Here is a 15,369-nt window from a genome sequence, read left to right on the forward strand (position 1 = left end):
GAGTACTTTCTATGTCAGTTTATTTATCAATATATCACATTAAGACTTAAAAATGAAATTATTTGAACTTTAAAAATATAGAATACTTCTTGATTAACAGAATTTGTATTAAATGGACATTTATCTATGGTATGTTTTGCACAAAATCCTTATATGAATAAGCATTAGACAAGGAAGTCCGTGGCAAGGTATTCATAAAACTCTGTCATAGATTTCTGAAAATAATTCAGACAAGATTTAAGGCTACTGAGTCATAGTATTTTGTAAAATCCAACAAATCTTCAAACGGCAATTAGATGTCAAAGAGCCCAAAATATTAGCTAATGCTGAGTCAGGCTAGGTAAATCTTCCATTGTTAGCACTTTTATTTTCTTAGCTTTGCAAGCAAAGAGTCAACCTGTAATTTGAAAAGAGCAGACATGTTTTTATTCTAGGTATCATTGCTTCCATCAAACCATTCTGTTATTATTCCTATTATAATGATACCATAAAACAGGGTGCTACATATTTTGTCCGCAAAATATCTTTAAAAATAAAATATAAGTTTTATAAATAGTGTATTTAATTTTTCAACTAAAAAGTTTCATACCAAATAAACATTACCACCAAGATACAAACCCAGTACATAAAATTGCAATTTAATTTCTTACTATAAAACTAAGAACTGATTAGAAAATTAGGGCTAGAAAGAAGGCTTAGCGGTTAAGGTATTTGCCTGCGAAGGCTAAGGACCCTGGTTCAATTCACCAGGACTCACATAAGCCAGATACCCAAGGGGGTGCATGCATCTGGAATATACCAGGCTCTGAGTTTGACCTCCCAGTACCCTAAACTAAGAGATCCTGAGCCTTAAAAGGTGAAATTAGTCTGTATATGGTCTCTCAAGTAAGCAATGAAACCAGAATTTGTATTCAGATCTGACCCCTAAACCTGCATTCTAACCTGCCACACTTTTCTAAGTATAGAATGCTTATTATGTTCTTAGTATGCTCTGCTTTCAAAGGATAGATGACTTAGCCATTGCTTATCATCCTACAGATCTTACTGCCCAGATCAACACTCTTCCAAATCAAAGATACTGTTTTAAACTGAGAGTCGTGGTATGTCCTGTACTCCCAGCTACTTACGAGAGTGAGGCAGAAAGTCCTCAAGTTCAAGGACAACCTGGTTAACAGCAAGACCCTATTTTAAAATCAAAATGGAGCAAGGAGGCTTAAAGTGTATCTCAGTAATAGAGTAATTCCTACTAGCATGCATGAGATTTTGGTCCAGTTTTAATTGTGATAAAATAAATAAATGCTAAATAAATATATTTTTTTCTGGATAGATGCAAGTAGTTTGTTGAAATATGTGGCCAAGCCTATGAGCACTGTAAAAGACTAGTACTGCTAAGAAAAGAAAAAATCATAACAAAAGGATAAATACATATTACTTACTGTTATAAACCAATAGGAATCTGCTCTATAAATCAATTTTGATAAGAAGCCAATCTGTTTGACTGGTGCCATAACATGAAGGTGCAGGTGATAAATTGAACAGAATGGTGGCATATGGAAACCCATCCTAAAACAGAGGTAAGAGATCATTGACAAATCATTTCTATAATGGTTTGAAATTATCTTTCAGGCTAAATCACATAAATATTAAAGATATCCAGGACAGGTTAGCTAAGGTAAACGAAGTACCAACCACGTATCTTTCATTATTTTTTATGCACTTCAGAATAGCTACAGTTCCTCTTCATGTTGAAGCTCATAGTAATAGAAACTCCTTATCAAAGAAAGCATGTTATATCTCAGCATAGCCTTTAGAAATTCTGAGATGACATTATTTCTAATCTCTAATTATTTCTAATCATTTGAGTCCTTATCACATTAAGCTTTAATGAAGATATGCTCCTGCAATGAATCTCAAAATTTACTGGCTACTCCAAATATAGCCAGTAGATGGCGTGCCTTCATTTTTAACAAAGGGCACAGACTTTCCTTGGTAGCCAATATTTCAATAGTGAGATTGATCATATCATAAAAAAAACTATTGTCACCACCTAAATTTCTTGTTAAATACTAAAAATTTGTTAGGTGGTAATTATTCATAATTGTTTGCTTTATAAAAGTTAGACAAAAATTCCTATTTAAATAGAAAAAAATCATAAACTAAGATTTAACCGCTTAAAAATCAACTGAAGAGTTCAAAGATAGTTTAGTCCACATGAAATGCCTGCTGTGGAAGCATGAGGACCTGAGTTCAATCCCCAGAATCCATGTAAAAACTCCGGATGTGGTGGAACATGCTTGTGGTCCCAGTGCTGAGGCTTTGGACATGGATCCCTGAGGCTTGCTGGCTATGTAGTCCAGCCTAAATAGATGTGTTCCATCCACCTCAGTGAAAGACCCTGTCTCAAGAAAGCTGGAGAGCATCTGAGGAACAACACTCAAGACTCCTCCAGCCTCTACATGCAAACACACATTCATGTATACTTGCACACAGAGATACACATACACACATACCTGTACACCTGCACACATACTCACATGCTTATGTGCATACACACGTTCGTGTACACCTACTCACACTCATGTACGATTATACAGATGCATTTACACCTATATATATGCACACATGCATACAACCATGCAATTACATCTGCGCACATGCTCATATGCATATGCACAAACACATCTGTGTACACCTGCATACACTCACACTCATACAATACGCACATGCATGTTACACCTGCATATACATATATACATATGCCCATTCATGTACATACCTAGACCACATACACGCATGTACATACACACACACACACACACGCACATACGGAGGCATACATATATGCATTCACCCATGCATGTACATCTGCACACACATATACACATACACACATGCATATACACCTGCATACACGCTCACAGTTCAAATTTGAAACAGAGCACTCACTGAAGATCCTACAAGAACAAATACTTGCTTTCTCCTTAATAAAATTTGACTTTTACCCAAAGATAGATAGACCACAACACACACACACACACACACACACACACACACACACACACAGGAAAGTCAGAAAACTGAGTGATCTCCTCCAAGGATTCCTAGTCCCACAATGGAAGCCTCTAATGAAAAATAGAGAAAATAACAGAAATTGAATCCCACAATGAACACAACAAGCTATGTGATCCACTGGCATATATGCACATAAAGAACAACAATTGAATATTATGGGCTTTTGCTCAAATTGTGTTCAAAGCTAGAATTCAGTTCAGCAGGCAATGAATTGAGGTTAGTTTCATGCTAGAAACCTAGTAATGTATTTTTAAAGCACATCAAAATTTCTCCAAGAAAATTCACTTTACTTACAATTGTAGAAGAATCAACATATAGAAGAGTTAACAACAAAAGTAACTATTTGCCTGGACCCCTTGTGCCGGACACTGTGTGAGAGTAGGTCAGAGGTCCTGGTTAGTCCCTCACCTCCCAGTTTCCTGGGCCCAGTAACCCTGCTGCTGGTATTGGTGACCTGGTCCCTGTGCGCATGCTGTGGAAGCATGATGTTTGCTTCCTGACTGACCAGTCCCTACATCTCCAACTCCTGATCACCTGTGCCAGAGGGTGAGCACAGAATGAGTAGGCCAGAGCTCCCAGTTAGTTCCCCACCTCTCAGTTCCCTGGGCCCGGAACCCCTGGTGAAAGGTGGCCAGGACCCTACCTGTGTGCTGCTGAAGCAGGCGTCTTGCTCCAGCTTCTTGGAAGAGCGGCTCTTATGTCCCCAATTCCCTGTTCCCATGTTGAAGGGTCTGTGTGAGGAGTGAGTAGGCCAGAGCTCCTGGTTCGTTCCCTACATCCCAGTTCCCCAGGTACCCTTGTTGTACTTAGAACCTCCATAATCTGCATATCTACAGTTACAACCCCATCCTATTCCAACCCAGTTCAAATTTGAAACAGAGCACTCACTGAAGATCCTACAAGAACAAATACTTGCTTTCTCCTTAATAAAATTTGACTTTTACCCAAAGATAGATAGACCGCAACACACATACACACACATACACAAAGGAAAGTCAAAAAACTGAGTGATCTCCTCCAAGGATGCCTAGACCCACAATGGAAGCCTCTAAGGAAAAATAGAGAAAATAACAGAAATTGAATCCCAAAATGAACACAAGCTATGTGATCCTCACCAAGCAAGTTGCTGAAATGAAAGCAAATCATCAAAAACCCACAGTCACATAAATGAAAATAAAGGATATCAATAAGAGCTGATTAAGCTTAATGAAGACATGATCGAATGCAAGAACAAATTCCAAGAAGCATCAAGAAAACCAGATGTCGAACTAAAATCATACCTCAAAAAGAGATGGATGCAATGCACAAAAACATACTAAAACCCAAAGATCAAATACAGCTTTTAATAACCTCTCTAGAACCCCTCACTAATAAAGTCACCCATGTAGAGGACAAAATATCTGAGCTGGAAGATAAGACAGACAAAATTAATCAGGAGTCTAAAAGCTTTGCTAAGTTCAAAAAATCACATAAACAGAATATGAGGAAATGTGGGATACCTTAAAACTACCAAATATCCAGATCATGGGTATACCAGAAGGACAGGAAATCCAGGCCAGAGGCATAGAGAACATATTCAATAAAACTACTGAAAAAAAAAATTTCCTAATCTTGCAAAAAGAGGCCCATCCATGGGCTGGAGAGATGGCTTAGCGGTTAAGTGCTTACCTGTGAAGCCTAAGGACCCTGGTTCGAGGCTTGGTTCCCCAGGTCCCACGTTAGCCAGATGCACAAGGGGGCGCACACATCTGGAGTTCGTTTGCAGAGGCTGGAAGCCCTGGCGCGCCCATTCCCTCTCTCTCCCTCTATCTGTCTTTCTCTCTGTGTCTGTCACTCTCAAATAAATAAAAAATAAAATTAAATAAAAATTAAAAAAAAAAAAAAAGAGGCCCATCCAGATACAACATGCTCACAGAACACCAAACAGACTGGATCAAAAAAGAAACTCTCCAAGACACGTTATGGTTAAAACTCTAGACAATGAAAACAAAGAGAGAGTGCTAAAAGCAGCAAGAAAGAAACAACTTATTACATACAAAAGCAATTCCATCAGAATTACCTCAAATTTCTTAATGGAAACCCTGAAAGCCAAAAGGGCCTAGAATGGACACTTCAAAGTCTAACAAACTGTGTCTTCTGACCCAAACTATTGTACCCAGCAAAAGTATCCCTCATAATAAATGGTGAAAGGAAAACTTTCCATGAAAACAGTCAGCTCTTTGATTATATGAACACAAAGCCAAATCTACAGAGAATACTTCAGGGAATACTCTACACAGAAGAGTCAAACAACCAATCTCAAGAGCCTACAAGAAGCAAAAGTAGAGCAAGCTCCAAAAAGTCAAAGCGCAAGAAAGTACCAAACCCATAAAGCACCCAATCATGGCAGGGATTAAATCTCTGTGGTGCTACCCCACATTAAGCTATTGATCAGAGAGAGCTATGAGGTCCCCCAAAATGAGACAGGTTTCCTCTCAAAGGAATTGATTACCCACCTGAGGTAAAAGGTAAGACCCTATTGCTGAAAACATCACATGCTGTCAACAAAGAACATGGAGAGACCTGGGTGGAATCTGAAAGAGAGCCAATCCCTACACAGTTAGCCCATCTAGTGCTGGAAAGTGTTATATGAGCTACTGGGGGAAGTGGCTAACAACAGTATGAGTAAGCAGGAGTTTAAACTACTCAGAAGCAACCACCCTGACAAGAGGTACATACCAGGCAATAGTGGCACACAGCTTTGGTGAATAACCAATGGCTTTCTGATTGGCTAAGAGATCTTCTCAGTGGAAAGGAACCCATATCTAGAACTGGAAACCAGGTCAAAATCCTTTGAAGACAAAGAGTGTGCTCTCCAATGTCAAGCTCCCATTAGTCTTTGGCTAAAAGAGGGGCTACATCTATTAAAATCTCCCTAAATTAATAAGGCATATCCTATCTAACATATGCTGACTTCATTTTCCCTTGAAGAATCTGTTTCTTTTTCAGAAGGTAGTAAAACCCACTGAGATGAACCACCCCTCACATTTCAGCCAAGGCCTAGCTGAAACCACACAGGAACTGGGGAGACAAGCAAGAGGGCTACTTCCATGTAAGCCTGACAATCAGAGCCAGGGTGAACCAGACAAATGTTGAGGACACTCAACATATAGTAAAGCAGAAATCCAGAGGCTCCTAAGAGCTCATTACTGAAGTAGACTTAAAACACCCTCACTAAGGCTCAGGGAATTTTGCAGAAGAGGGAACAGAAAGATTGTAAAAGCCACAGGTGGGGACGTCATACCCAGAGGCATTGCCTCCCCTCAATAACTGACTGTTTCTCCCACAATGCATAACCCGCAACCCCATGGGGAATACCAACAACCCCTCTGAGGAGGGACCCCAGCATAATGGGAACAGGGAGAAGGAAAAAGATGGTACCAACACATGATGTATCCATACAAAGTATGTTCTTAATTAAAAAATAAAATAAAATAAAGAAAACATTTTACCTGCCCACTGCTTATATTCCAAACCATAAGGGAAGGTTTTTAGAAGATGTTTAGGCATGAGAGGTAAAAGCTTTATTAAATTTTACACTAGCAAAATCTATCTTCTCACTCTCAGGAAAACTGCATTTGAAGCACAAACTTTGTCATTACTCCTTCCCTTCTCCACAAAAAGTAACATTTCAGAGTTGGAGAGATGGCTCAGCAGTTAGGGTGCTTGCCTGCACCTACACATAAAGCCCAAGGCACAAGGTGGTGCATGCTTCTGCAGTTTGTTTTCAGTGGCTGGAGGCCCTAGTGGGACAATTCTTCCTCTCTCTTACTCTCCCTGTGAGTTCAAGTCTAGCCTGAGACTACAGTGAATTCCAGGTCAGCCTGGGCTAGAGCAAGACCTCACCTCAACAACCCAAAATAGTAATAATAACAAATCAGGAAAATGAACAAAGTATAATATTGGGTTTTACCTGAAGAATACATACCTCACATCTGTAAAGTCAGTGAAATTATTTCTTTCAAGAATGGTTTTTCCAACAGCTACCATGTTCTCAACTATAAAGCAGCAAAGAAACTATATTAACTTGATATATTAACTCACTAAATTGCTCTTAATTTAGAGGGTTCTAGACAAAAATTACATCAAACAGATAAACACCTAAAGACATATTCAAGAGCTGAGAAATCTGTTTTTCAACAACTGAAATGAAGACGTAAAGTGAGACAGAGCTCAACATCACTACCACAGAGTATATGACTTGGGACAGTTGTGGAGATGTATAAGGTGGCTACTTGGGACATCTGATCAGTCTAAGGTCTAATTCTAACAACCGTTAATTAGACAGATTGTTTAAATTAAGATGACTGCAGCATTATCAACAACAGCTAAGATATGAAATGAAACTTACTGTCACTCTATGGATGGTTGGATAAAGATGTATTATATACACCAAATGAAATGCTACTAAGCCTTAAAAAAAATAAAGAAATCAATAACAATATGGGTGAACATGAAGGACATTATGCTGCAGTGAATAAGCCATGCATAAAAAGTCTGCACATGACCTTACTATTATGTGGAATCTAAGCAAACAACTCACAGAAACAAAATAAAATTATGATTACCAAGGGGTAGAAATGGGGTAGAATATGGGAAATTATGGTCAAAAGATAGAAAAGTCGCCGGGCATGGTGGCGCATGCCTTTAATCCCAGCACTTGGGAGGCAGAGGTAGGAGGATTGCTGTGAGTTCGAGGCCACCCTGAGACACCATAGTGAATTCCAGGTCAGCCTGGGTTAGAGTGAGACCCTACTTCGAAAAACCAAAAAAAAAAAAAGATAGAAAAGTTGAATTAGACAACAGGAATAAGTTAAAGAGATCAATTGTACAACATGATCTGCATAGTTAATAGCAATGTAATATACTGTTAAAAATGCTGACTTGGGCTGGAGACATGGCTTAGTGGTTAAAGCACTTAGTCTGCAAAGCCAAAGGACCCAGGTTTGATTCCCCAGTACCCATGTAAAGGCAGATACAAAAAGTGGCACATGCATATGGAGTCCCTTTGCAGTGCCTAAAGGCCCTGGCATGACCATATTCTCTCTCTCAAATAAGTAAATAAATAAAAAAAATTTTTTTAAATGTTGACTTGATTTTAAGTGTTCTCACCAAAAATGTAAGTATGTAAGTTAATGCATTGATAAGAAGCTCATTACTCATTTCATAAGATATATGTATTATAAAATATGCTGTATAAATTAAATATGGATAAATTTATAGATTGAAATTATTTTTATTGTTTTTTGAGACACACATTCATATTGTAGCCCATCAGATCTGCAATTCTACTCATTCAAATTTGACTTATAAATTCAAATCTGGACTAAAAACCATATGGCAATCTTCCTACCTCAGCCTCTCAAATGCTGGCATTACAGGCTCATATTACCACATCTGGCTCTAAAATTAACATTTTTTAAAAAAGAAGAAAACTGAATTTGTCTTTGAACACAAGTTATAGAACTTTAGATGACTAGTAGTCATCTAGATACTAGTAGTATCTAGAAACAAGTTTTAAAAGCTGGTAACTCAGTCATTTAAATGCTCCTCCTCGATTATATACACCAAAATTTTCTGTCTAAGAACTTACTTACTTTTTTCTTCGTTTTGTTTTGTTAATATTTAAGTTATTTATTTGAGAGAGAGAGAGACAGAGAATATGAATGGGCACACCTGGGCCTCTAGCCACTGCAAATGAACTCCAGACACATTGACACCCTGTGCATCTGGCTTATATGGATCTTTGGGAATTGAACCTAGGTCCTTTGGCTTTGCACACAAGTGTCTTAACTGTTAAACTATTATCTTCAGCCTTCTTTCTTACTTTTAAAAAGTCTAGCCCACTTTATCTATTTTCTAGGCTACCTCAAAAAATTGCTAAACTAATCCCACATCCTGGTGATAGAGTAGATTTAAAGGGCACTTAACAATGTTAAACCTGACATGGTGGTGCAACCCTTTCGTGCCAGCATTTGTGAGCCAGAGGTAGGAGAACTGCTGTGACTTTGAGGCCAGCCTGAAACTAAATAGTGATTTCAAAGTCAATGTGGGCTAGAGCGAGACCCTGCCTCAAAAAAACAAACAAACAAACAATGTTTTAGGAAAAGACAGCTCACACATTACAGAAGTTATGAGTAGGAAAATGTAGAATACTATTGCAATAAACAAAATTCAGAATCTCCTTTTTAGAAAAGTTCTTAAATCAAATCTCATAATCAAAGTCTGGTCTTAATTTATTTGCATAAGAGATAGTAAGGCAGACATAAGATTTATTACTACCAGGCAATATAAACATGTATGTCATATCATAGCCTGTTCCTATACCACCTTCCAATTTCAGAGTCAATAATAATTATCATTTAAAAAAATATCAGCCAGGTGTGATTAGCTCACATCTTTAATGCCAGCTCTTGGGAAGGTGATATAGGTGGGTGAAGCAAAGCCCTGGTGTTCCCATTCCTCCTCTTTCTCTCCTTGCAAATAAAAAAAAAAGTTGAAAGCACCATATAATGAAATCTCATTCTTTGTATGCTCATAAATAAATTGTAGAACTAAAGGATAAAAAGGAAAACCAAAACATAAGACTTTATATAGAGATTTTAGCAAATTAATATGATGTCTGGAATTTTATTAGAATCCAATATGGGAAGGTAATATTTAAAGATGGGCCAGAAATTAATAAATATTAAAGTTAGTATGACAAATACATAGAGATTATACTATTTTCTTTATTTGTCTATGTATAATTTTTTTATAGAGGAAAGTTTCAAAAAGCCCAGTCTTTTTTATAATACTTGGCTGGACGTTTTCTTTTTCATCAACTTGCCATGACTAAAGCCAATGCAGGAAGATAAAGTGAATACTGCCACGTCATACCCAGCTTTACATGATCTTTGTTTAGATCTCTGCAGCTGCCTATGTGCTTCTTTGTCACCACAAGGTAATGATGGGGCGCTGCTGGTTTGATGTCTTTGAAGCAAACTAGGTCTTCATTCTAAAGAGAAAGATACATTCATGAGTGAAAACTTTAAAATGATTTCCTTACATTCTGTTGTGACTTTGGCACATAAAACTATGAAAGAGTGCTGGGCGTGGTGGCGCATGCCTTTATTCCCAGCACTCGGGAGGCAGAGGTAGGAGGATCACCATGAGTTTGAGGCCAGCCTGAGACTACACAGTGAATTCCAGGTCAACCTGGATCAGAGTGAGACCCTACCTCGAAAAACCAAAAAACAAACAAACAAAAAACTATGAAAGAGTAATGGTACTTACATTACACTTAGCCTTGCTCAATAATGACTAAGCTTTCGGTTGCCATGAGGCACTCATTCCAATGAACAAAACTTTATTCTCTAACGTCAATTTCAAGGAACAATTGTGAACAAAGTTCATTTAAATTTCATTACAAGAAATCTGTTTTCAGTTTTTTTATATTTTACTTTATTTATTTATTGGAGGGAGAGAGGTAGAAAGAGAGAGAGAAAGAGAATAAATATGAATGGGCACACCAGGGCCTTTAGCCCCTGCAAATGAACTCCAGACACATGCGCCACCTTGTACATCTGGCTTTACATGGGTACTGGGGAACTGAACCTGGGTCCTTAGGCTCACTGCAAGGACCTTAATTGCTCAGCCATTATTCTAGCCCTCGGTTTTCAATTTCATTTCATTTTCCATCATACTCTAGGCTTTCTTTACTCTTAGCATGCACTTTTAAAAGGCTGGCTATAGTTTCACAGGATGATTGGTAAACTCCTTTTTACATTTTTTTCAGTGATCTTTTCCTCAATTATAGTAAAAATATCAGTTGACATTTATCTGCACTGATTATCTTTTTAAACATTTTAAAGCAAATATATGTGTGTGTGTGTGTGTATCTTTTAATTATGTTTTCTTGTTCCTTGATAGCATTAAAGTGACTGAAATGATGAAACTGACTCAAGTTCATTGTAGCAATTTATGAATGATCTATTAAATTATTAAATGTAATATATATAATAGTAATGTATAGAAAAAGAAAAAAGAAAAACACAGATCTGGGGATCAAACCTGGGGTCTTAACTTGCTTGGTGAGTGTTCTTCCACTGAGCTACAACTCCAGCCTACAGTTTTTCTTTGCAGCATGACTGATGACAGCAAAACACTGATAATAATCCAAATACCTATAACTCAACTGTAATGCTAGTTGAATAATTATGATAAAACCATACAATGAAGAAATTGTAAAGGGCTGAAGGAATGGCTTAGCAGTTGAGGTGCACTGAGATATTTCCTCATTTTGGCTCAAGCAGAGTGAAATCTAACCCAGTATTTCCTAATATTTCCCCATTATCATTACTCTAGAACCAACTTAAAAACAATTCATATCAACAGCACAAGATATTAATACTACACTATCTATTCATGTATATGTATCTGTGCCTCATACATGAAGAGTTTAAAATATTGCATCCCTTATGAACCAGTCTTACCCCACTGTAACTTGTATGTCTCCTACTGAGAATGCATACTATAGCCTTTGTTTAATTGAATTCTGAGAAATACTGTAAGAAAACACTGTGAAGAGATAGATGGGATAAGTAATTTTCTCTGGCTTTTGCTGGAAAGATTTCCCAGACTAACTCCACATGATGCTGGTTAACTTTAATTTATTCCAAATCAAATATTCCCTGTAGTTAAGTAAGGATACCATACCATATATAAGCCCCATCATTTCTAGGTGTTTATAGTGAATATCTATGAATATGTAAACACATTATACATGCATGTATGTAATGAAGAAATTCAATGTTATGTGATTAATCCCTCTAAAAAGATAAGCTCTTAATTTTTAATTAGTAAACCCTTGTATATCAAACCATTTTAGATTCATTTTGAGAAAATTACATAACATTTTGGAGCCCCATTACACAAGCATATGAATCTTGCTTTTGTTCCATTCTATATGGATTACTGTATATATATTAATCTTGTACTCCTACTTATGGTATAAATTATTAAAAAGTATTAACTATGTTTTAATTTCCTTTATAAAAATTCCCTACCAGTCTTCCTGTAGTTTACTCTAAGAATGTTTTTAACAAGGAAAACACCTTTTGGCTAGGAAGAAAGATGGGTAGAGTTTGGACCCATTCCACCTGCACTCTATGTCTACTGAAACTTTTCCATAGTTACTAGCATCTATTTTTTTAAAATTTTTTCTTTTTCAAGAATAGCATTGGAATGTGCAAAAATATTTTTTAATTTTTTTTGTTTATTTTTATGTATTTATTTGATAGGTACAGACACAGAGAGAAAGGGCGCACCAGGGCCTCCAGCCGCTGCAAACGAACTCCAGACGCGTGCGCCCCCTTGTGCATCTGGCTAACGTGGGTCCTGGGGAATTGAGCCTCGAACCGGCGTCCTTAGGCTTCACAGGTAAGCACTTAACTGCTAAGCCATCTCTCCAGCCCAATGGAATGTACAAAAATTTAAAGTAGTTTTTAGGGGTATTAGAAATACTAAACTCTATAATTTCAAAAAGTGCCTCTCTGACTAAATTTTGTTTGATAAGGGTATGATGAAGAGGCTGAGCTGGTTCTATGGATCAACTTATCAACAGCTTACTTTACAGACCAAAAAAAAAAAAAAAAAAAAAGCCTATGAATCCCTTCTCCCTCTCCCCTTCAGCTGTTTCTTATCTTTATTACTTCCTCTGAGGAGTACAGATTCTATGGTCTAGCACTTCCGCCACTCACTCTTCCTAAGTCCTTAACTTTGCCTCACTGCACTTTAATAACATCCACATGAAAAAACTCGAGTCAAAGGCTGGAGAGAAGGCTTAACAGTTAAGGCACTTGCTTGCTAAGGCTAAGAACTCATGCTTGAATCGTCAGGTCTCACATAAGACAGACACACAGTGACACAAGTGTGCAATGTTGGGCACACACGTCTGGATTTCATTTGCAACAGCTGAGCACCCTGGTGTGCCCATTCTCTCTCTATCTCTAATAAAAAAAAAAAATCTGGGCTGGAGAGATGGCTTAGCGGTTAAGCGCTTGCCTGTGAAGCCTAAGGACCCCGGTTCGAGGCTCGGTTCCCCAGGTCCCACGTTAGCCAGATACACAAGGGGGCGCACGCGTCTGGAGTTCGTTTGCAGAGGCTGGAAGCCCTGGCGCGCCCATTCTGTCTCTCTCCCTCTATCTGTCTTTCTCTCTGTGTCTATCGCTCTCAAATAAATAAATAAAAAATTTAAAAAAAAAATCTGGGTGAATGCAAATGTCCTTCTTACCTGAATCTAGACTTAGACTGTCACTCTTCCTCATTCTCTTCCATGAATGTAAATATGTTGCACATGCTTATGTGTAATGAAAACATTCAATAATAGATGATTAATACCTCTAAAAAGATTAACTCTTAATTTCTAACTAGTGAACCCATGCATATCGAGCCATTTTAAACTCAAGATCTAAATAATGGCATCACTAACCTTGTAGCCAGATAATGCTTTGATGTGGGAGCTACTCTGTGGTTTTCTGGTGGTAACAATTCTGTATCCCACCCTCTAAGGTGCAGTAGCACACATGACACACACATAGTTATAACAATCTGAAATATTCAAGACATTGCTAAAAAGTACCCTGGAAAGCAACATTGGCCCAGTAGAGAATCTTGGATCCAATTCAGCAAGTCCTGCCTGTTTTATCTCCTTAATATTTATCAAATTTACCCACTTTTGTTTAATCCCCATGACCACATTCTTACTTCAAGCTAAATTAGGATAACACCTTAATAAATTGCCTGGTATATCTCCAGATGGTTCTTCCAGTAATTATTCTACCCTACAATGCCAGAAAAGCCTTCAAAAATTAAGCTTCTTCATGCATACAACCCCTTTTTACTTGAGTAAAGGCAAAACTTAACATGCACTTCAAAAAGTAATGATCGCTACCCTTGCTCATCTTTCCTGTCTCCTCTTAAATTACTCATTTCTGCAAATCCATCTTCCACTTAGAGCAGAGTGTCCAGGCTTTTTGCTTCTCTGGACCGCATTAGGAGAACCGTCCAAAGCCAGTTAGAAAATTTCTGTCAGTTTCCCTATGGCATAAGCAGTGTCCTCACTCGGTAAACTTTTAGTTACGTACCTCAAACAACAAGTCTTTCCTGACCTCAGACCTGGGTTGGGTGTTCCCTCCCATCTGACCATAACCCTGGATTGCAATTGCCTTTTTCCTCAGCATATGTTCCGCTCTTTGGATTATGTAATCACCACTGGCCTTTGAATCTTGTTCACCACTGACTCCAAAAGCAAGCGCTTGAAGAGATTTAACATACTTTTAAGGAATGAATACCGATTCTCTGGATATGCTTTCTTTAAAAGCACGAGAACAGACACAACGAAACGTACACCAAATCCCTGCTTAAACATACCTGTGCAAAAAAATCTTAAAAGTCTAAAATTTTCACGCACCTCCGCTGATAGCACCTCAGAGGAAATCGGGAACTATTAGTTTACTTTATACCCACTCCACCCCGACCTGGCTTATTTCACCCAAACTTTTCACAATTACCATCTACTCCCCACTAACGCCATTTGCTGTGTCCTTATTGATTGATGTGTGCAGAATTTAAAGCCACCACTCAGAAAGGAAGAAGGGAACACCCCCACGTGTTTCACCGTCATGCATGCAACGCCAGGCGGCTGCAGCCGGCGCCGGACGTCCCCGCGCGGAACACCGGCCGTCCCGCCCCGCCCCGCCCCGGCCCGGCCGCCCACCTCGCAGGGCAGGAGCTCGGTGCTGGGCTCCTGCCGGCTCGCGATGCGACAGAACACGCAGCTCCTGTCGTAGTCCCCGAGATCTGCCGACGTCCCGGCTGAGGGCTCCGCGGGGCCCGCAGTGGCGGCTGCAGGACAGTCGGGAGCTGTCCCCTGGCCGCAGGGCCCGGGTTCCGCCATAGCGTGCACCGCGGCGGCTTCAGGAAGACGGGGGACGGCCGGGCGCCGCGCGCACCTCCACCGCTTCTCCTCCAGGCGTCGCCCTCGCGCTCGCCTGGCGCGCGGCCAGGAGCTGAGCGCACGCGCAGATCCACGCTGGCCGAGGCGCGAGGGGCGAGCGGGAGCACTGCCGGAAGTCGCTGCTTGCGCTGCTGACGTGGGCGCGGACGCTGGAGAGCTCGCCCCGGTGACGTGCAGGCCGGGTGGAGCTTGGTGGGTGTTGGGCCCATCTTGTGTTGTAACTGTAAAGCACCGTGAGTCTCAATAGTGTATTATTCTAC

General features: G+C 39.2%; 1 protein-coding gene across 1 annotated transcript; it reads right to left on the reverse strand.

The window, feature by feature from the left end:
* Positions 1-3: 3 nt before the first annotated feature.
* Hint3 (histidine triad nucleotide binding protein 3) lies at positions 4-15,077 on the reverse strand. The gene is made up of 5 exons (XM_045159724.1): positions 14,870-15,077; positions 9,991-10,108; positions 7,040-7,109; positions 1,437-1,563; positions 4-397 (listed from the first exon to the last, which is right to left on the reverse strand). The coding sequence occupies exons 1-5, from the start codon at positions 15,047-15,049 to the stop codon at positions 365-367; spliced, it is 528 nt and encodes a 175-aa protein (XP_045015659.1). The 5' UTR covers positions 15,050-15,077; the 3' UTR covers positions 4-364.
* Positions 15,078-15,369: the final 292 nt, after the last annotated feature.

The sequence above is a fragment of the Jaculus jaculus genome, chromosome 9, assembly GCF_020740685.1.
Source record: "Jaculus jaculus isolate mJacJac1 chromosome 9, mJacJac1.mat.Y.cur, whole genome shotgun sequence".
Taxonomy (NCBI): Eukaryota; Metazoa; Chordata; class Mammalia; order Rodentia; family Dipodidae; genus Jaculus; species Jaculus jaculus.